General features: G+C 46.0%; 1 protein-coding gene across 1 annotated transcript in view; it reads right to left on the bottom strand.

The window, feature by feature from the left end:
- The window catches only part of TGFA (transforming growth factor alpha), a 41,646-nt gene extending 25,701 nt beyond the window's left edge, over nt 1-15,945 (bottom strand). The window contains exons 1-2 of the mRNA XM_048829209.2: nt 15,261-15,945; nt 2,850-2,903 (exon numbers count right to left, since the gene is read on the bottom strand). Of these exons, the coding sequence (XP_048685166.1) occupies nt 2,850-2,903; nt 15,261-15,300 (94 nt within the window). The 5' untranslated portion in view covers nt 15,301-15,945. The remainder of the gene's footprint in view (nt 1-2,849; nt 2,904-15,260) is intronic.
- Nucleotides 15,946-17,163: the final 1,218 nt, after the last annotated feature.

The raw sequence follows: 17,163 nt of genomic DNA, 5'->3' as shown, positions 1-17,163 counted from the left end.
AGGGGCTCTCTTGATTGTTTTGTTAGACGGTAAATTTTGGAGTTTGCTTCAAATCACAGGCAGGCGAGATCTATGGATGATGGGTCTCTTTTGGGGCAAATTGCCTCCACTCCATATGGAAGATCTACATGATCCTAAAAATCAGCTTATTCAGGTTGAGATCTCCTGCAGGATTGTAGCTATTGTGTAGACAATGAATCTCCTCCCCTGTGCGCCCGGCCCCCCCAGCTTCGTTAGAAAATCCTGGGGCTTGGATTACCACCAGACGGGCACAAGTGAGCCCAGAAACCACCTCTCACATGTTAGATCTGGGCTTTGAGCTCTGTGCCATTATTGGCTCTAAAGCCTTTCACGGCTTCTCACGTCCCCGTTAGGAAACGGAAAAACCAGCGGCTTAGACGCAGACGGGACTCCCTAGGGATTAGAAGGCAGTCATCACAAATGGGGAGGGGAAATCTTTTACAACAAAACATCACCTCATCTTGCACCCGCAGTGACCTCTCAGAGCCAAAGTCCACCCTTTGCAGTGCGTGTTTCCGTTGCTGGGCCCTGCAAAGCGTGCTCTCAGATAGAATAGAGCCCATAAATTATGAATGGTCATTCAGAGATAAGTGATCCTTGAATCTCTATATCAAATTACTTATTATTTGCCTCATGGTAATGCCTAGAGGCCCCAAGAAGCGTCCTGTTGGGCTAGGCACTGTACACGCATATAACGAGAGAGGCGCGCCTGACCTAAAGTGTTTAAAATGGGAGTTTTGCCCCAACTTCAATAGGTGCAGAATCAAGACGACAGGAGGATGCCATAAATGGGGGAAAACACAAGTAATAGTGGACTCAAACATCTAAACAGGAAGTTCTCTCCTTCCTCACCCACCTCAATTGCGGGACCCTGTAAAGGGAAAGGAAGAGCCTCACATGGACAACCAAAGAAGCGCGAAGGGCCAATGATTAGAATTCGGCACAAAAACCACGGGTGTAGTTTTGATTTGGGTTGGACAGCCCCGTCATTCTAAAGCCACAGCTCATTCTCATCCCTGGCCCATTCCGCCCGGGTGGAATGAAAGAAGCTGTTTATTCAACCAACTGAACCGGCACCAAACGCTTCCTTTCCAAATTCATGAGATGAAACAAAGCAGAGAGATACGAGGACTTGAGCAACGTAGGACTGGACTCTCCTCTCATGCCAGTATAAAATAGAGGGCAACTCCACTGAAGTCAAGGTGATAAAAAATGAAGCAAGTACAAGGAGAATAATGCATTTAGTATCTAGGGCACAGCAATTTGGGAGCAGGTAACACATACCTGCACAAGAGAGATAAGCTTTCTAATTTTAGCACAACTCCAGTGCCTTATGGGAGAAAAGGCCAGGCAGAGAATGGAATGGAGAAGTTGTTGGGAATTTGGAAAGGTGGCTGTTGAGCAATAGTATCTCACACACAGAGACTGGTGTCTGGCTGGCCCACGTTCCACCTATTTGCAAGGCAAAATACGTGTTGCAAAAAATACCACATTCCCGAGAACACCATTGCATGCGTGCATACAACCGCAGCCATAGCTCGCAACACTTCTCCCACGTACCAGTTATCCTGGTCTACTGGACAGTATTGGACCCAGGAGATGGGATCCAACTCTCCACCAGAACCTGGAGGAAGTTCAGACCCAGATATGAACTTGATAACTCAGTCCCTCTCAGATCCACTCTAAAGGCTGTGAAGGAATGGCGCTAGCAGTTGCCAAGCGTTTTTCAGTGTGTAAATCTAACAAATCCAATATAGACACAGGCACTTAATGCTTGAGCCATGAAGAATCTCTGTTCGCAGTATGAGGACTATGACATGCAGTTGAGCAGATATGATTCCATCCACCAGAGGGTAGCCACACACACTAGCCAGCCCACTAAAAGATGCATTCATGTAAAAGAAGGTACTCACCCAATCCCCTCTTTGCACCACCCAGACACAGATACAATGGAATAAGGCGACATCCCGGGGGATCATTTACACACGACTACTAGCATGCTATCCACACTGACCAGCAAGGCTCTGCATGGACCCTGTAATTAACATTACAGTAGCTATCAAAAGCCTCAACTGGGATTGTGCTGGGTGTTGTACAAATACATCAGCGATGGTCCCAAAGAACTAGCAACAGCATTGTTTGCTCATGGGTACAAACCAGCATGCACCCTGGAGAAGACCCTATTTCACTACACTACAAGTCAGCACTTGGTTATGAGCCAGCGCATAGGAAAAGACTATTCTGTCTGTTGGTTATTTAAATGGCTAGCAGCAGGCTGGAAACTAAGACCTTTATGGGCTGGATAAGCAGTGCACAAACTAAAGTGAATTCTCTCCGCTATTGCTCTCGCAATGGCTTCACGCTCAATATGATGGAATGAAAGGCAGAGAAAAGAAATGACCTCTCTTCCACGCGGTCCTCTTAAACCAGCCCTACCAAATCACACATATGATCTATCCACTTATTAACATGGTCAAGAGTAATACATTGACGGTAGGGCATTAAACAAGAATCAAGTTATGCCCTGGCAAAGAGGCCAACATTACATGCAGTAAGATAACCCCAGAAACATTTCTGGATTTTTTTGCACTTTCAAGCACAGATCTCAGCCCCATGGCCGAGGCATTTTCCAAGCATCTGAGCTGGAGGACTACTGGAGAGGGCCAGGAAACAGGATACAGGCATGATGAGAACATCTGTGGGGACCACTGGGTATGATTAGGAAAACCAGAAGGGGTGGCTGAGAGCTAATTCGGAGCTCTGGATGCAGAAGATATGGTTGAAATTGTGCAAGGTCTAAGGTTAATATATTACATCAGTGAACTTACCACTCAAGGCAGATGTTGTGTTCTCCAAGGCATGGCACACAGCTAGTAAAATACCTAGGGAAAAATTTCAAATACAGGTCAGAAACAATACAACAAGCAACAAATTGATTTAAACAGTCAAGAGAGACACAGAAGATCTTTCAGTTTCTAGCTGCGGGGGCAGAGTCAAAGATGCAAGAGACCTACAGGTTTTTAAATGAGTCAATGGCTTTTGGGACATATCCCTATGTTTTCAGCTCAGAAAGGATCATCTCTAACTATACACATACATACACCCAAGATATCCAAGTTTATGTATAATGCAATAGATACACACACCTGATCTATACAGGTATCGATGGATGGAAGTATTTTCCCCAACAAAACCGTACAGGAGTAGGAGCAGCAATCATACTTTGAACATCCATGAAAACTTTCATCCTAGGATCTCAAAGCAGGTTTAAATATTAAATCTCAGTACCCCTGCATGGTAGTTTTAAATATCCAGGTAGAGATTAGGAAGCTGACACACACACAGAGGTTAAACAACTTGCCTAAGGTCACGCACCGCTAGGGTTTGATCCAGTGCCCATTGTGGTCAATGGACAAGTCAGTTGCAGAACTGGGAAAAGGACCCACGAGTCCTGACTCCCAGCTCCAACCAGTGGCTCAAATCTATCCAAACCCAAAGAACTGTGTGTACTGTAAGCCCTCTTATCCAAAGATTCCCCATCTCAATTAAATAGCCTTTTTTATTTGAAACCCAGTTTATCGCATGAATTCCACACTCCCTAATTCTGTTGAGATAAGCAGAGTTCCAGCTCTTATGTTACCAGTTGCAAACAACTGTTCATAAAAATGAACAAAATGTGCACCAGAAAGGCAAACTGGCGGTAAGAATGAAAGCACTATCCTAACACGAAGCCTACAGAGCCATATGGGTCTGCATATAATGGAAGGATTCTAAATAATCCTTTAAGAGGATTTAAAGGGGGAGGAGAAAGCTACACACACTATATATTTCTGAAGGTCATTCTTTTTCCATGCTGAGAGTTAGGAGGAGGAAATTGACCACCAGAAGCAGAACTAATAGCAAATCTAGAAAACAATTAGGATTAATTTAGATTCAGCTTTCTGGAACTGCAGGCACAGTGGAAATGCAAAGCCAGGTTTCATTGCTCTAATAAGATGGGTCACTGAGCCCGGGAAAAACAGAGGTTGGAGCCAGATTTTGTCCAGGCTGAAGTGCTGGTTAGACCCACCAAATTTAAAGGCAGAAGGGACCACCAAATCATCGAGTCTGACTTCCTGTAGATCACAGGCCAGAGGATGAAGAGGAGGGGTATGGTTTGGACGGCTTACATGATTTTGGAGCTTTTGCTGTGAGACTTCAGGCTGAAATAGTGGCTATTTCACCAGATCAGCTCATTTGGCAGAAGGTTAAATAGTGAATCACATGATCAAGAGATGGGTCTCCTTGCAAGGATAACCCATTCTGGGAGATTTAAAAAAAAAAAAAAAAAGCGTTAGAACTGCCTTTTAATCTCTCTTGGAAATAAGGCCATGACAGCAAGCTGGGATCCAGAAATCGGGATGCCAATACCTCTTCCTGAAATTGAGGGGTTCAGATTGAAGGTCCTGGTTTGGGCCCTAATTAAGCAGAGCCATGTGAAACTCAACCATTTCCAGTCTGCAGGATTCTCTAACCTTTTCTTGATTTCGGTTCATGCAGCAATTGAACCTCACCCTCCTGAGTCTTGGTCAAAACAATCCCCAAACCTAAACCAACACTCAGCTGAAGCCAGTTAGTGCGGCTGGTTGGAGTCAAACCCACCAAGACTCTACTAGAAATCATTCAATGCCTCTTGCTCAAAGGGCTCATAACCCCTAGTGAGACTGGGCTGAGTACTAGGTCTGGAATGAAAAACACACGTCAGATAAGCTGGGAACGTTGCAAACAGGTGCCCAGTTATGAACGCTCGGCTGCCAAGTTGAGATTGGAGCTACATTGCACCCACAAAAACAGAAGAAGAGGTTCAAAGAACAATTGTATGAGGATAAGGGCAACTCACTCTGCCTCCTAGATGTTACACACGTTTGTTTAAAGATATGGCCCTTGGAATGCTGGCATTTCCCCAAAATTCAGCTAGATGGAGCACCCTGCTGGACTTCCTGGTGACAGCACACAGAGTGTTAACAACAAGCGTATCCAAACTCAGCTGGGAACCTTTCCAGCACCACCTTTGCATGATTTGCGCAAGAGAGAATGCTAGCTCATAGACCAACACCTCCACAAGTTGCCCTCCAGCTAAGCTGAGCTGTGACTCAGAGATAGGCCACCAGCAGGTGCAGAAGGTTTTCTATGTCCTTCAGCTTCAAGCTGGCATACAGACATGAGCTCCTTCAGAGCTCTCGGCTGGGCTTTAACTCCCATGAGGAAATATAAACAGGCAAAAATTATTAGCTAGATCAGGTGTTGGAACCTGTTAAAAATTGATCATCCCACCTAGTTCAAATAGATGCTTCTCTCTGTGGAGTTTTGTAAGGCAGCTGAATACACACACACACACACCCAAAAATGTTTGCTGTTAGACAGCCAGTGATCTCTTGAAACACTGTGCCACTGACTACTCTAATTACAGTTTGCTGTGTTGTTGTCTGTATCTGCATGTTGGTCCCAGGATATTAGAGAGACCAGGTGGGAGAGGGAATCTTATTGGTCCACCTTCGCTTCTGTTGGAGAAAGAGACAAGCTCGCCCGCTGTGTAGAGCTCGTAACTGAAGAGCAGCTCTGAGTAGCTGGAAAGTTTGTCTTTTTCACCAACAGACGTTGATCCAATAAAAGATATTACCTCACCCACTTTCTCTCTCCAGCTCTTTAATTAGGTGGGGTGATAGCTGCCTTTGATTGTAGGAACATAGGGATTGCTAAATCAGATTGGGCTCATAATCCATCCAGACCGATGGCCATTTCTGAGAGTGGCCAGCACCACTTGCTGCAGAGGAAAGTGCTAGAAATTCCACAGCAGGAAGATGTGCTCTCATCCCAATCACTAGGAGTTAAAGATTAGTTTAAATCCCAAAGCATGAAGTTTCACATCCCTTCCAAAGCTCTTCTTTTAGAGCTATTCTAACTCTTGACATTCTTGTTATCCATATTATTGCCCAGTCCCTCTTCAGCCAGATTCAGTCTTGCCCTCCACAACATCCTGTGGCAATGAGTTCCACAGTCTACCCTGGTCAGAAAAAGTATATTTCTTTTTACCAGCTTTGATTTTCTCATCTCAATTCCACTCAAAGTCAAGAGGGGGCTACTGGTGGGAGATTCTCTGTGGCTTTGGAATTCTATACCCGCCCCCCGTCTGAAACGAGCCCAACATGATTACTTTCAAGGCATGTCACAAAGCACATCTTTTCCCCCAGCTGCTGGAAAACTGAGCAGGTTTGGAAAAGTGGGGAAATGTTAGAGGGGGAAAATTTAAGCTTTAACTAGTCTGGCTTGATGGTGGCAAGTTCTACCAAATTGTATTGTGCTTCATTATTTGTAATGTACTTGCAAGTTACATGAAGGACACAAAGCTTATGTATGGATGCCCCTTGTACAAACACTGAAAATAAGCCCCCAAACCCAAAGAAATAAATTAAGCCACAATTGAAAAAATTATCCCAATCTAGGACAGCACTTATGCGTGGAATCAGAGAAATGTAGGGCTAGAAGAGACCTCAAGAGGTCAATTAGTTCAACTGCCTGCACTGAGGCAGGACCAACTATACCTAGACCATCCCCGACAGGTCTTTGTCTAACCTGTTCTTAACAGCCTCCACAACTTCCCTAAGTAACCTATTCCAGTGCTTATCTATCCTAGGTAGAACATTTTTCCTAATATCCGATCTACATCTCCCTGGCTGCAAATTAAGACAATTATTTCTTGCCCTACCCTCAGTGGGCATGGAGAACAATTGATCATAGTCCTCTTTATAACAACCTTTCACATATTTGAAGACGTATCACATCTCCCCAGCCCCAGTCTTCCCTCCCCCCCCCCCCACCCCACCCCCGACTAAACTGGCCAATTCTTTCAGCTTTTCCTCAGAGCTCATGGTTTCTAAACGTCTCATTTTTGTTGCACATGCCCAAGTCGCACTGAAGTCAAGGAGTGCTTAAAGTTAAGTGCCCTGGATCAGGCCCTAACACTGCTTCAGAGCAACGCCTTGCTGAAAATATACCAAGGCAGACAGCACAAGCTTAGCACTATTCTAATTCTTGACATTCTTGTTGTCCATATTGACGCCAAATCCCTCGTGGTAACCAGAGATGTAAATACACCTCATCCAGGATTTCAAATAATGGACCTGCCAGGGACTCCATTACCTTGGGCCACAGGTTCCTTTTTCTCATTAAAGGATGGACTTTTCCACTTCCTCCCACAAGTGGGGTTTTTATCCTCTCAGCATCCGAAAGCTTACATTCACAAACCACAGACTGCCTAGGTTCAGTCACCCTGTGATTGCTTGAGGTCAGTGATTCACACAAGCGAAGCCTGACAGCTGCGTAAATAAGGTTTTAGGTTACCTAGAGCAAACTATGGCTAACATACCCGACTACACGGCAGATAGGGTGGTGAATTTAGGTGCGTGCACTGCGGTAGCTGTAATGCAATCTACTGTGGGATCATCACGCTTTCCCATGCAGAGTCACCTAGCTAGGACATCGGCATTAGATAGAAAGTTGAAAGTACCAAGGCCGGGCTTTTCAAAGCAGCCTAATGGGATATTCAATTCAAATGGGATCTGGTTACCTAACACTCATAATCGTCACGGAAAATCTGCAGCTTTCCCAAGACAAAGACTGAGTTTCACAACGCAAATTCTCACCACTGGTTGCTAGCTGGGATTGAACCCAGGACCTACAACTTCAAAGTTACAAAGTCTGCAACTTGAGTCAAAGGAGTAATTTCACCTGTGTTTCTGGTCCTGAAGGGACTGGTCCTCACTGATGACCTGCAATAAGTAGATGCCACAGATACATGGCCATGAGGGATATACTGAGACCATCACCCATTGGTGAGGCTCTCAGAACATATGTCCTAAGCGAGATGTGCATTAGGGTAGGCCACCTTCCCCAGAACTCACCATTTGAGGGGTCTAAGAGGAACCCCACGTTATGACTTAGCTGTCATTGGTTGTGCAAAGGAGGTTCCCTATTTGCATCACGTTTTCCATTTTAAGTGAGTGCACATGAATAGCCCAACCTATCATTTACTGAATGATTTACAGGGGTCCCTGCACAACCAAACTAAGCTTGAGGCTCAAAGAAGTTCCTCAGGGCTGCTCTACACTAGAAAGTTAGGTCAACCTAGCTACACCGCACACAGGGATGCGAAAAATGCACCCCTGAGAGACATAGTTAAGCTGACTTAAGCCCCAGCATAGACAGCGCTGTCGATAGAAGAATTCTTCTGTCGACCTAGCTTCCGCCTCCTAGAGAGGAACAGGAAAACCCCTTCTGCAGCTGCAGCAGGAAGTGTCTGTAATACAGCAGGGAAGCTGTAGTTTTTCTAAAGCTGTAGTTTTTCTAACGTAGACGTACTCTCAGAGGCCTAGCTCGTTAGAAAGGGTCTTGCCTCCAGAGTAGAGCTCAGCTCCCTTGTGGACAATGATTATTAAAACAGCAAAGGAATTAAATGCAACCACCACTCAGAAATCAGGCACTTCCCTCCATTCAGCATAAATGACAGAGAGCCACTTGCTGGCCTGAGCCACCTTCCCTATCACAAGTGGGAGCAATCAGTTAAGATTTTCCAAAGAAAACAAGTGGCTTAGAAGTCTATGTCCCATTGACTTTTAAATTGGGTGGTTTTGAAAATTGGGCCCCATCATTTAAGACAAGAGTATTGCCTCTTTGGGAAGAAGGGATGAGAGGATACAGGAGAGGACCAGGGCTGGGGGAAAGAGGTCACGGTAGAAAAGAACGTGGTGAACAGTAGATTACTCCTGCACCGGTGGTTGGTGCCCCTTGGGTCAGCCCATTCACAGCCCTAGCATTACCAAGCACAGGTCCAATCTAGTCAACCTTCTGCCAAGCCAAGCCGGAGGCACTGCTAATTGTGCATGGAGAGGACTTTTTGCACCTGGCTTAGTGAGCTGGCTTCCCGGAGTCAGGGCTCCCTTCAGTAGCTTGTGGTTTGCAGAGCTGTTGAATCCCAAGCAGGCTCTGCCATCACTGAGCTGCACATAGGTTTGCTGGTGCAGAACCTATCTCCGGAAACACCACAGCGTGTGGGAATTGGTTTTAGCGTAACAGTTCTGAGAGAAGATTCACACACGTTCATTATGTGGTGGCCCAGAGGGAGACTCCAATGACTCCAAACCCTTTTATTTATTAAGGAAGGGAAAAGCCATGAGAGAGACCAGGAAATATTAGCCTTTGAACAACCCTATATAAAATTAAGAACAGTGATGCAGTCCACGTTAGACCAGTCACAGGGAAATAATCTTGCAAGCAGTGACGGGTTTGGAAAGATCTCCCCAATGCAATCTTCCTGATGGAACTCCCAATTCCTAGAACAAACCCCAGACCACACTTCTTTGATACATTGTATTCCCTCCCCTCCAGTTCTGCTCTGAATTTGGCCCCGTATTTGCTAGCAAAGCTCTCTAAGAAACTGGCTAATAACTCTGGTGCAGCATGAAGGATTTCTTAAGGACCCTTTGCATTCTTTCCAAGGCTGCACAACATTGCCAGACAATTGCTACACTCCACCCCAGAGGTGGCTGCAATTCAGCGTTGCTGTGTGCAAGGAGTTTGTAAAGGGCTTTAGGATCCTTTGGAGCACAGGGTGCTCTAGAAGTATACTAGATTAGTAATAAAGCTATGTATTCAAGCAGCTCAAGTAACAGGGGACAAAAAAAAAAATAGATCTTTCTCCAATTCTTACTTCATATTTCACTGACTCTTGTTAAGGGTGACTTATTAAAACATTAGCCTGTCTGTACGAACTTTAGTGGGACATAGGGTGACATTCACCCTTGAGCAGATCAGCACAAAGCCCTCGGAGTCCAGTCTAAAGCCCACTGAAATCAGCAGGGCCCAGTCGGCCAAAAGATATTTGGGCTCCTAACTTCTATACATTTCAATGGGAGTTAGGAGCCAAAATACCTCTGGGGATTCTAGGCCCAGGAGTATTTCAACTGACTTCAATGGAAATTGGACCAGACCTCGTGTCTCCAGTTCAAGATGAAGATGCAGATACAGTCTAGAAACAGTGTCATTCCAACATGTTTACTGTTCCCATGTAAAGGAACATGATATTAACATTCTGCCCTTTTAATTATAAGCAGACAACAACCCCTCATTAAATTAAATCTGCCCTGCAATGAATTAAGAGTCTGAGTGGCAGTTCTATTTAGCAATCCATCATCAAAGACCATCCCTGCAAGCAAGGAGTGGCTGAGCAAATAACCCAGAAAGGGACTGAAGCCAAGTGTCTGTTGGGTCTTAAATCTAAGGAACTACAGATTACTTATTTGAAAGTGCATTGTTCAGTTATTATATATTTAGTATACACCACAGTAAAAGAAAAATCAATCAGTTACAGGCATGTGTACAGCGGTGTGTTGGTGCTGTAATTTTAGTTCCTAAGTTTCATTAAACAGCAGTATTGGTGACAGTACAAAATTGATTCCTTCCATAAGGATTAAAATGAGAGGGTGAAAAATATAGAAGACAAGGATTACAGCTGAGTTGAGACAAAGTCCCCCAGGTATCTGTACTGGGACCAGTACTGTTCATACATGAAAAGGAAAAAAGTAAACATTGAAGCGGCAAAGTTTGCCGATGATACAAAATTTGGAAAGATCTTGGAAAGAGAGTTAAGTCCAAAGCAGAGTGCAAAGAGTTACAAAGGGATCTCACAGACCTGGGGGTTGGGCAATGAAAACAGCAGATGAAATTCAGCGTAGATAAAATGCAAAGTAACATATCGGAAAACAGAATCCCAATGATACATCCGAAATTATGGGATCTAAATTAGCGGTTACCCCTCAAGAAAGTTCTCTTATGCAGCAATGGCTACATTAAGCGTACATCACTAAAGCGGTGGACAATAAAATATAAGGCACCATACAAAGTATCAATATAATACTACAATTCTTGTTTATTTGAGCAGGAACACGTTTTTTGGTCATGCTATAAGAATATAGCAGACAGCAGCATTTTGGAGATTGCTTAGCTTATAGAATTGGGACTGGAATGAATTCTATGAATCACAGTCTACAATTCTAATTGTAGCCTCCAAGACCTATTCCGACAGAAAGATGTTTCTCAGTCTCTCCCTCAGAGGCATGTAAACTTGCATTACAAGGCTCTCTTTTGGTGTCCAAAGGACCCAACAGCACTTTTCACAAGAGCAGGCGTGAGGAAGCCTCCATCACAGCCAGACTGTAATGCAAAAAATCACATTCCGCCTGCCTGAAGTTCCCCAGAGAACTGAAATACTTTGTATATAATACCCTGGTAAACAAACAGTTCAAGTTCCCGTTGAAACAGTCCATCTTTCCATAGCTTAGCCTGGGCTCCCTCATGCAAGATGCTGAATACCCTGCATTTCCTATTTCAATTGGGGGAAGCTGAGCAGGACCTCAAGACAGATCTAATTGAGCTGAGGCAGAGGATAGAATGTTGTTTCGCAATTAGGACTATAGGTAAAATATTAACCCTCTGATTGCTCCTTGGCTGTGGCTGCTGGGCTATTCAGTTAATTGCCAGCACCTCTCTGAAGTTCCTTTGCTCTGGGTGATCTCTAGACCCGCTGCTCTGACACGCAGCCTTAATATCTGTAAGGGTAATTCTGCTAATCCTGCATTGGGATGCAGGTAAACTTATTTAACTTTGATTTTCTTTTTAACTTCCATTCTATTTTTACTTTTAAGCTCCAGAGAACACAGCCCCATTGGCAGCAGCTGTAATTATGAAAGATAAATGAACACTAACACATTTAGGGAGACACCAGCTTCTCAGAGCAGGTGCAGAGGAAATTCCTGGCCACCACAACCAGAGACAATACATATGAGAGAGCTGTGGACTGAAGCACCGCACACGGCATGCTTGACAGAATGATTATGAGATGTATTTTACAGTCTCATTGGCTGAATCAAGCTCCTCTTTCTGAGCCAGAAGAGTTCATGGTCCCTTTTAATAGGAGCAAGAGAGTTTCTCTGGCTAGGAAATTCAGACCAATCAGATTTTCATTGCTAACAGAGTTCTAAGACCACCATCCTCTTTCCTCCTCTTCCACTTTTAAAGAAAGTCATTTATTAGCTGGCAGGGTGACCAGATGTCCCAATTTTATAGGGACAGTCCCGATTTTGGGTTTTTTTTCTTACATAGGCTGCTATTACCCCCCACCCCCCACACGATTTTTCACACTTGCTGTCTGGTCACCCTATTAGCTGGCTTTCCTTGCTACAAGGCTACCACAATTTAACTATCAATTGCATGGATGTCTGGTCTGAACTTCCATCCTTACACAATGTACCCTTATAAAAAACACACAAAGCCCAGAGAATGGCCTAAGAGAGGTGTCCCTACGTATCGGTCTGGGTTTTCAGAAGGGCCGAACACCTGCAGCTCCTACTGACGCTAACAGGATCAGCACCTCTGAATAACCAGTCCCGACCAGCACATCATTAGGGAGCCTGGATCAAACTGCTGACCCATGAGGGCAATACTTGATTCTTCAGAAGAAAGCAAAATTGCCTCATTGTGCACCCAGAATTTTAACAGAGCTCAGTTTAAGTTTAGTACTCTTCAGAACTGGCATCCAGGCTCAAAACAGCAGTCCTAATTATTCTCTCTCAACCTTGTAGGTCAGGAGTAACTCCATTACCACTGACCTACAACAGCTCAAGTAAGAGGAAAATCGGGCCCCACTTTTACCACTTGGCTATTTTTGGGGGGGGGGGGGGTAAATCGTCAAAGCAAAAGGCACATTCTGTGCAGATGTAGCTCTCCACAGAGCTGCACTCAGAGCTTGTATGCCCTGGTGAAGATTCCCAGCTTTGACTCAATGCATTGATGTGGTTTCGACCACAAAGATTTTGCATAGATACAGCTACCCTGGTACAAAAATCCTTCCTGTAGACAACAAAGTCCCAGTTACACAGAAATAAAATCCGAAGGGGCTGGAATTATTCCAGATTTACACCACTGTAAAATGTGATATGAAGATCTGACACAGTGTCCATAGAGGCTTCTGATCCGGATTTTCCTCACTGACCTCAGTCGAGTTATTCACAATTTACACTGGTGTAAGGAAGAGGATGTAAAAACCCAACAGAGCTAAGTACCGGGGTTTCTGGTTCACGACTAGGGCTCTGAAGTGCTAGGGTAATACAAATAAATAGTAATACCTCTCTCCTTGGCAGAGCAAGAAAGTTATTTCAACTCCTGATAAGCACAGGTTTTCTAAAAAAGAATGAAGTAAACTGCAGCAACTCATTGAAAAGTTCTTCCCAGTGTGAAATCAGCAATTTCCATGACAATACCTTCCCTACAGCAGCCAGGGAATCCCAGCGCTTACAGACCCACTCAGGGAAGAAGTGGATGGATGCACTCAGCCCACAGCTTGGTTTCCAGGCTTTGTGGACTTCTAGGCACAGTCTACCCTCAGCCTTCAAAGACCTGCCGCAGAGGAGGGCAGGTGCAATAGCTGTGAAGACATTTGAGGCACCCACTCTGCTTAGGAGGCAGTTGCTGGTAAGAACACATACCCACTCGATAAGCTTTAACTTGCAATGTTTTTGAGCCATGGGGACCAACCTGTCAGTGCATTTCCTCAGTGTTTCATCTTCTGTACGCAAACCACTGTGAACACTCACCCTCAGTAAGCTTGGGCCCAGCCAAAAAATGCAGATCTAGCTATTAAAATCAGACCCCTTCCCCCCTTTAAGAGCATAATGTTGAAACCGCCCATGCACAGAGCTCCCACTGACTACAGTGCAAGCCAGAACATCCATTGGGCTCAAGTCTGTTCAGAGTTTTTATACCCGTGTAACTCCACTGATTTAAACAGAGTTAATCCCAATTGACGCTAGTCAAACAAAGAGCAGGATCAGGCTTTGGCGACTTCTAGGAACTCCTTGTGCAGTGTAAACGTGCATGGGGTTAACCCTTTACAGGATTGGGACCTTAATATTCCACTTTTCACAGGGATTCTCTTTCAGTTACAAGGGAAGCATACATACATGTTTCCAATGCAATAGGAAACACATGCTTCAGTTCATAGAATCAGAATATTAGGGTTGGAAGAGACTTCAAGAGGTCCTCTAGTCCAACCCCCTGCTCAAAGCAGGACCAACCCCAACTATGTTCAATATGTAACAAACTCTCCTCTTATGGCACGCACACACATACACTAAACTTTGTGTCATGATCTTGCTTTAAATTGCCCAGTGCTCGTTACACACCTAGTTTAAATTTTAAACTAACATTGCTAATCACCTAGTGCCAACCAGACCCAGTGGAGAGCAAACATGCCAGGGGCAAGCCACACAAGAAATAAATAGGCAAGCAAAAGATACCTAAAGGTATTTGCATTGTTAAATTCTCAGCCAACTGCTTGTTGACAAGCACAAACTCCAAGGGGGGGAATCACAAGGGCTCTCACACACACAGTGGACTGACATTCCAGCCTCCTTATTCAGCCTTGTCAGAAAACAATTGGGAGAAGACTCTCTTAAAAGCCATCAACCAGAGAGACACATTGCAAACTGAACATAAAGGGGTGCTGAATGGGCACAGGGGAGTGGCAAGGAAATTGTAGCTGGCTCAGAAAGAGTTAGAACTTCTAGATGAGTGATTAGCAAGCACCATATTCCATCTATCAGCAATTCCAGGATTTGAAAGGGGGGAGAAGCTCCCCCCACAAATGAGAACACCCCCAAAAGCTTGGGTCCCCCCCCAGCACGGTTTTAATTTTGTTCTCCTGCTTATATAATTAAGTCACAAGTCCCCTTGACTCATTTAATCCCCCCACCACCCCCACCCCTTAAAAGAGCAGCAGTTGAATAAGCTGGGGTCAGAGTTCTCTTTCCATGGGAACCAGAGAAAAGTCAAAGCAAGCGGGTGTGTTTATGGCTTTATGCAGGAGCGAAGGCATGGACCGGGGCATGCCACCTGAGAAAGGGAGTTTGGAAAGCAGCGAGCGAACGGGGTTGGGGTGGGAGGAAGAGTCAAAAGAAGGAGGAGGTAAAGGAGCAGGGGGAAAAGGGAAGGAGCAGGGGAAAGTGGAGCGTGAAAGAGAGGGAAAGCGGGAGACAAAGTGACCGAGGGAGAAGGGAAGGCACAAAAGGGAGGGAAAGTGAGGAGAAAGTGAGAGAACAAAGCCGAGCAAAGGCAGAGGGAGGCGCCCAGCGCCAAGGGGCTCGACCTACCCAGCGCGACCACGGCAATCTCCCCGGCGGAGCTGACCATTTTGCAGGCGTACCCCAGCCTGGCTGCGCCCGGAGTGTCGGTGCGCCGGTTCCCTCTGCTCCCTGCGGTGGGCAGGGCTCCGTCGCCGGGCGGAAATGGAGGCGGATTCACCTTTCAACCACTTGGACCTGAGCGGAGCCGACCATCACCCTCCTGCCCCCTCCGAGAGGGGCACGGGGGGCGCCCGGGACCCGCGGCTACTGGAGACGCTCCGTGGAGTCCCGGGAAGGGGCAGGCGCGGGGGAGAGGAGGAGCAGAAGAAGTGCGGGGAGAGATTAGTGCCTAGGCGTGGGGCGCAGGGAGATGCCCTAGCTAGGGAAGGGAGATCGGCCCCACATCGCTAGCAGCTGGAGGAGGGGGAGAGACAAGCGCGCACAGGGGCTTCCGTGCGCCTCAGCCTTGGGGAGCCCCAGGGGCGCAGCGCGTTAGGGCGCACGCCGGGTCCCTCCCGGGATGATAGCGAGCGGGGCTGCCTCGCCAACCCACGAGCCCCAAACTTCACCAACTCCGGGGCCGGCAGCTGTGCGAGCCCAGCACACGGAGATTTTTATTGGGCAGCCGGGATCGGTTTCCCAGTGGCTCCCCCTCCGGCCACCCACGGCCCCTCTGGCCATTACACCATAGATAGGAGCAGCTGGGAGCTGCCTCCCACGGCCCCTGTGGGTAGCTGGGATTGGGCCTTCAAGACTATGGTTTGATCAGCCCGAGAGCGCTCTCTCTCTGAAGCCTGCCGTGAACTCTAGGCGGCAGGAGAGGGTCAGAAATGTTCTGCCTCCTCTCATCTGCTCCCTCTTCTGACAGCCGGACCTATCAAGAATGGCTAAGGCACTTATCACCTGGCTATCTAAGGGCTTGTCTACACTTCTGATCACCGTGAGAGGTTTGGCGTTAAAGTATCTGGCCTCCGCCTACAAAATGTTGTGTTGCCCCCCCCCTCTGGCCCTGGCACATGGGCGATTCACCTTCCTTTGGAAGAGGGTTTAGGGGGTTCACCTGCAGCCAAGCATGTGTGGATGCATCCTAAGGTTTGAGAATTAGAAGGGTTGAACTCGGCGAATTGCAGGTCCTAATGCGGTTTCCAATAGGTCTGATCTCTTCGGATGTGTACAAATAAAATAAGTGTTGTAAAAATTATTTTATATTGATTTTTACCATTAACATATAAATAGAGACCTAAAACAAGAGTCAGGGAATCAATGCATTCTCCCTGAAATATCCTTCAAAGAACATAACATCAACCTTTATATCCCCGTATTAGCAAACTCATCACAGGAATAACTATCAAGCCTTCATTTTGCCTGGCGCTCAGTGACAGTGGAATCTGTAGACTTGTAGTTTCAAAACTGACCTGCTTTGATCGTGCCACTGTGTTTGTCCAAGTATTCTTCATCTTAGCACATCTTCCACTGCTGCAGCACCTTTCATCCTGAATGATCTCACCCAGCTTCAGGGCAAATATACAGACATGCAGCCACTTCTGGCAACCAGCTGCCACCTAACACATTGCACAGGTGGGGTGGAGGGGAAATTTTGCCTAGAGACAAACCCCACATCTCTCTTACAGAAAGTGCTCTGAAAACTTGAAAGTCCACCTGGGTCAGAAGGGATGGCAACTGACAGAGAGCCCCTGGCCCCCCAACAAAGCACAAAGGATGAAGGGCTAAGATTACCAAATGAGAAGAAAGAAGTTCTTTGGGTTAGGGTACTAGACCAGGGCTCAAAATATGTGGGTTCAGCTTTTTACTTTGCTACAGACTTCTTGTGCAAGTCATTCCATTTCACTGGCCCTCCGATCCTCGTCTGTAAAACAGAAATCATTTCCTTTGTCTGTTTAGATTGTAAGGTCTTTGGAACAGGGGCTGT

This window comes from Caretta caretta, chromosome 26 (assembly GCF_965140235.1).
Source record: "Caretta caretta isolate rCarCar2 chromosome 26, rCarCar1.hap1, whole genome shotgun sequence".
NCBI classification, from domain to species: Eukaryota; Metazoa; Chordata; order Testudines; family Cheloniidae; genus Caretta; species Caretta caretta.
The sequence above is the reverse complement of the archived record's forward strand: the minus strand, read 5'-3'. Positions and strand labels throughout refer to the sequence as shown.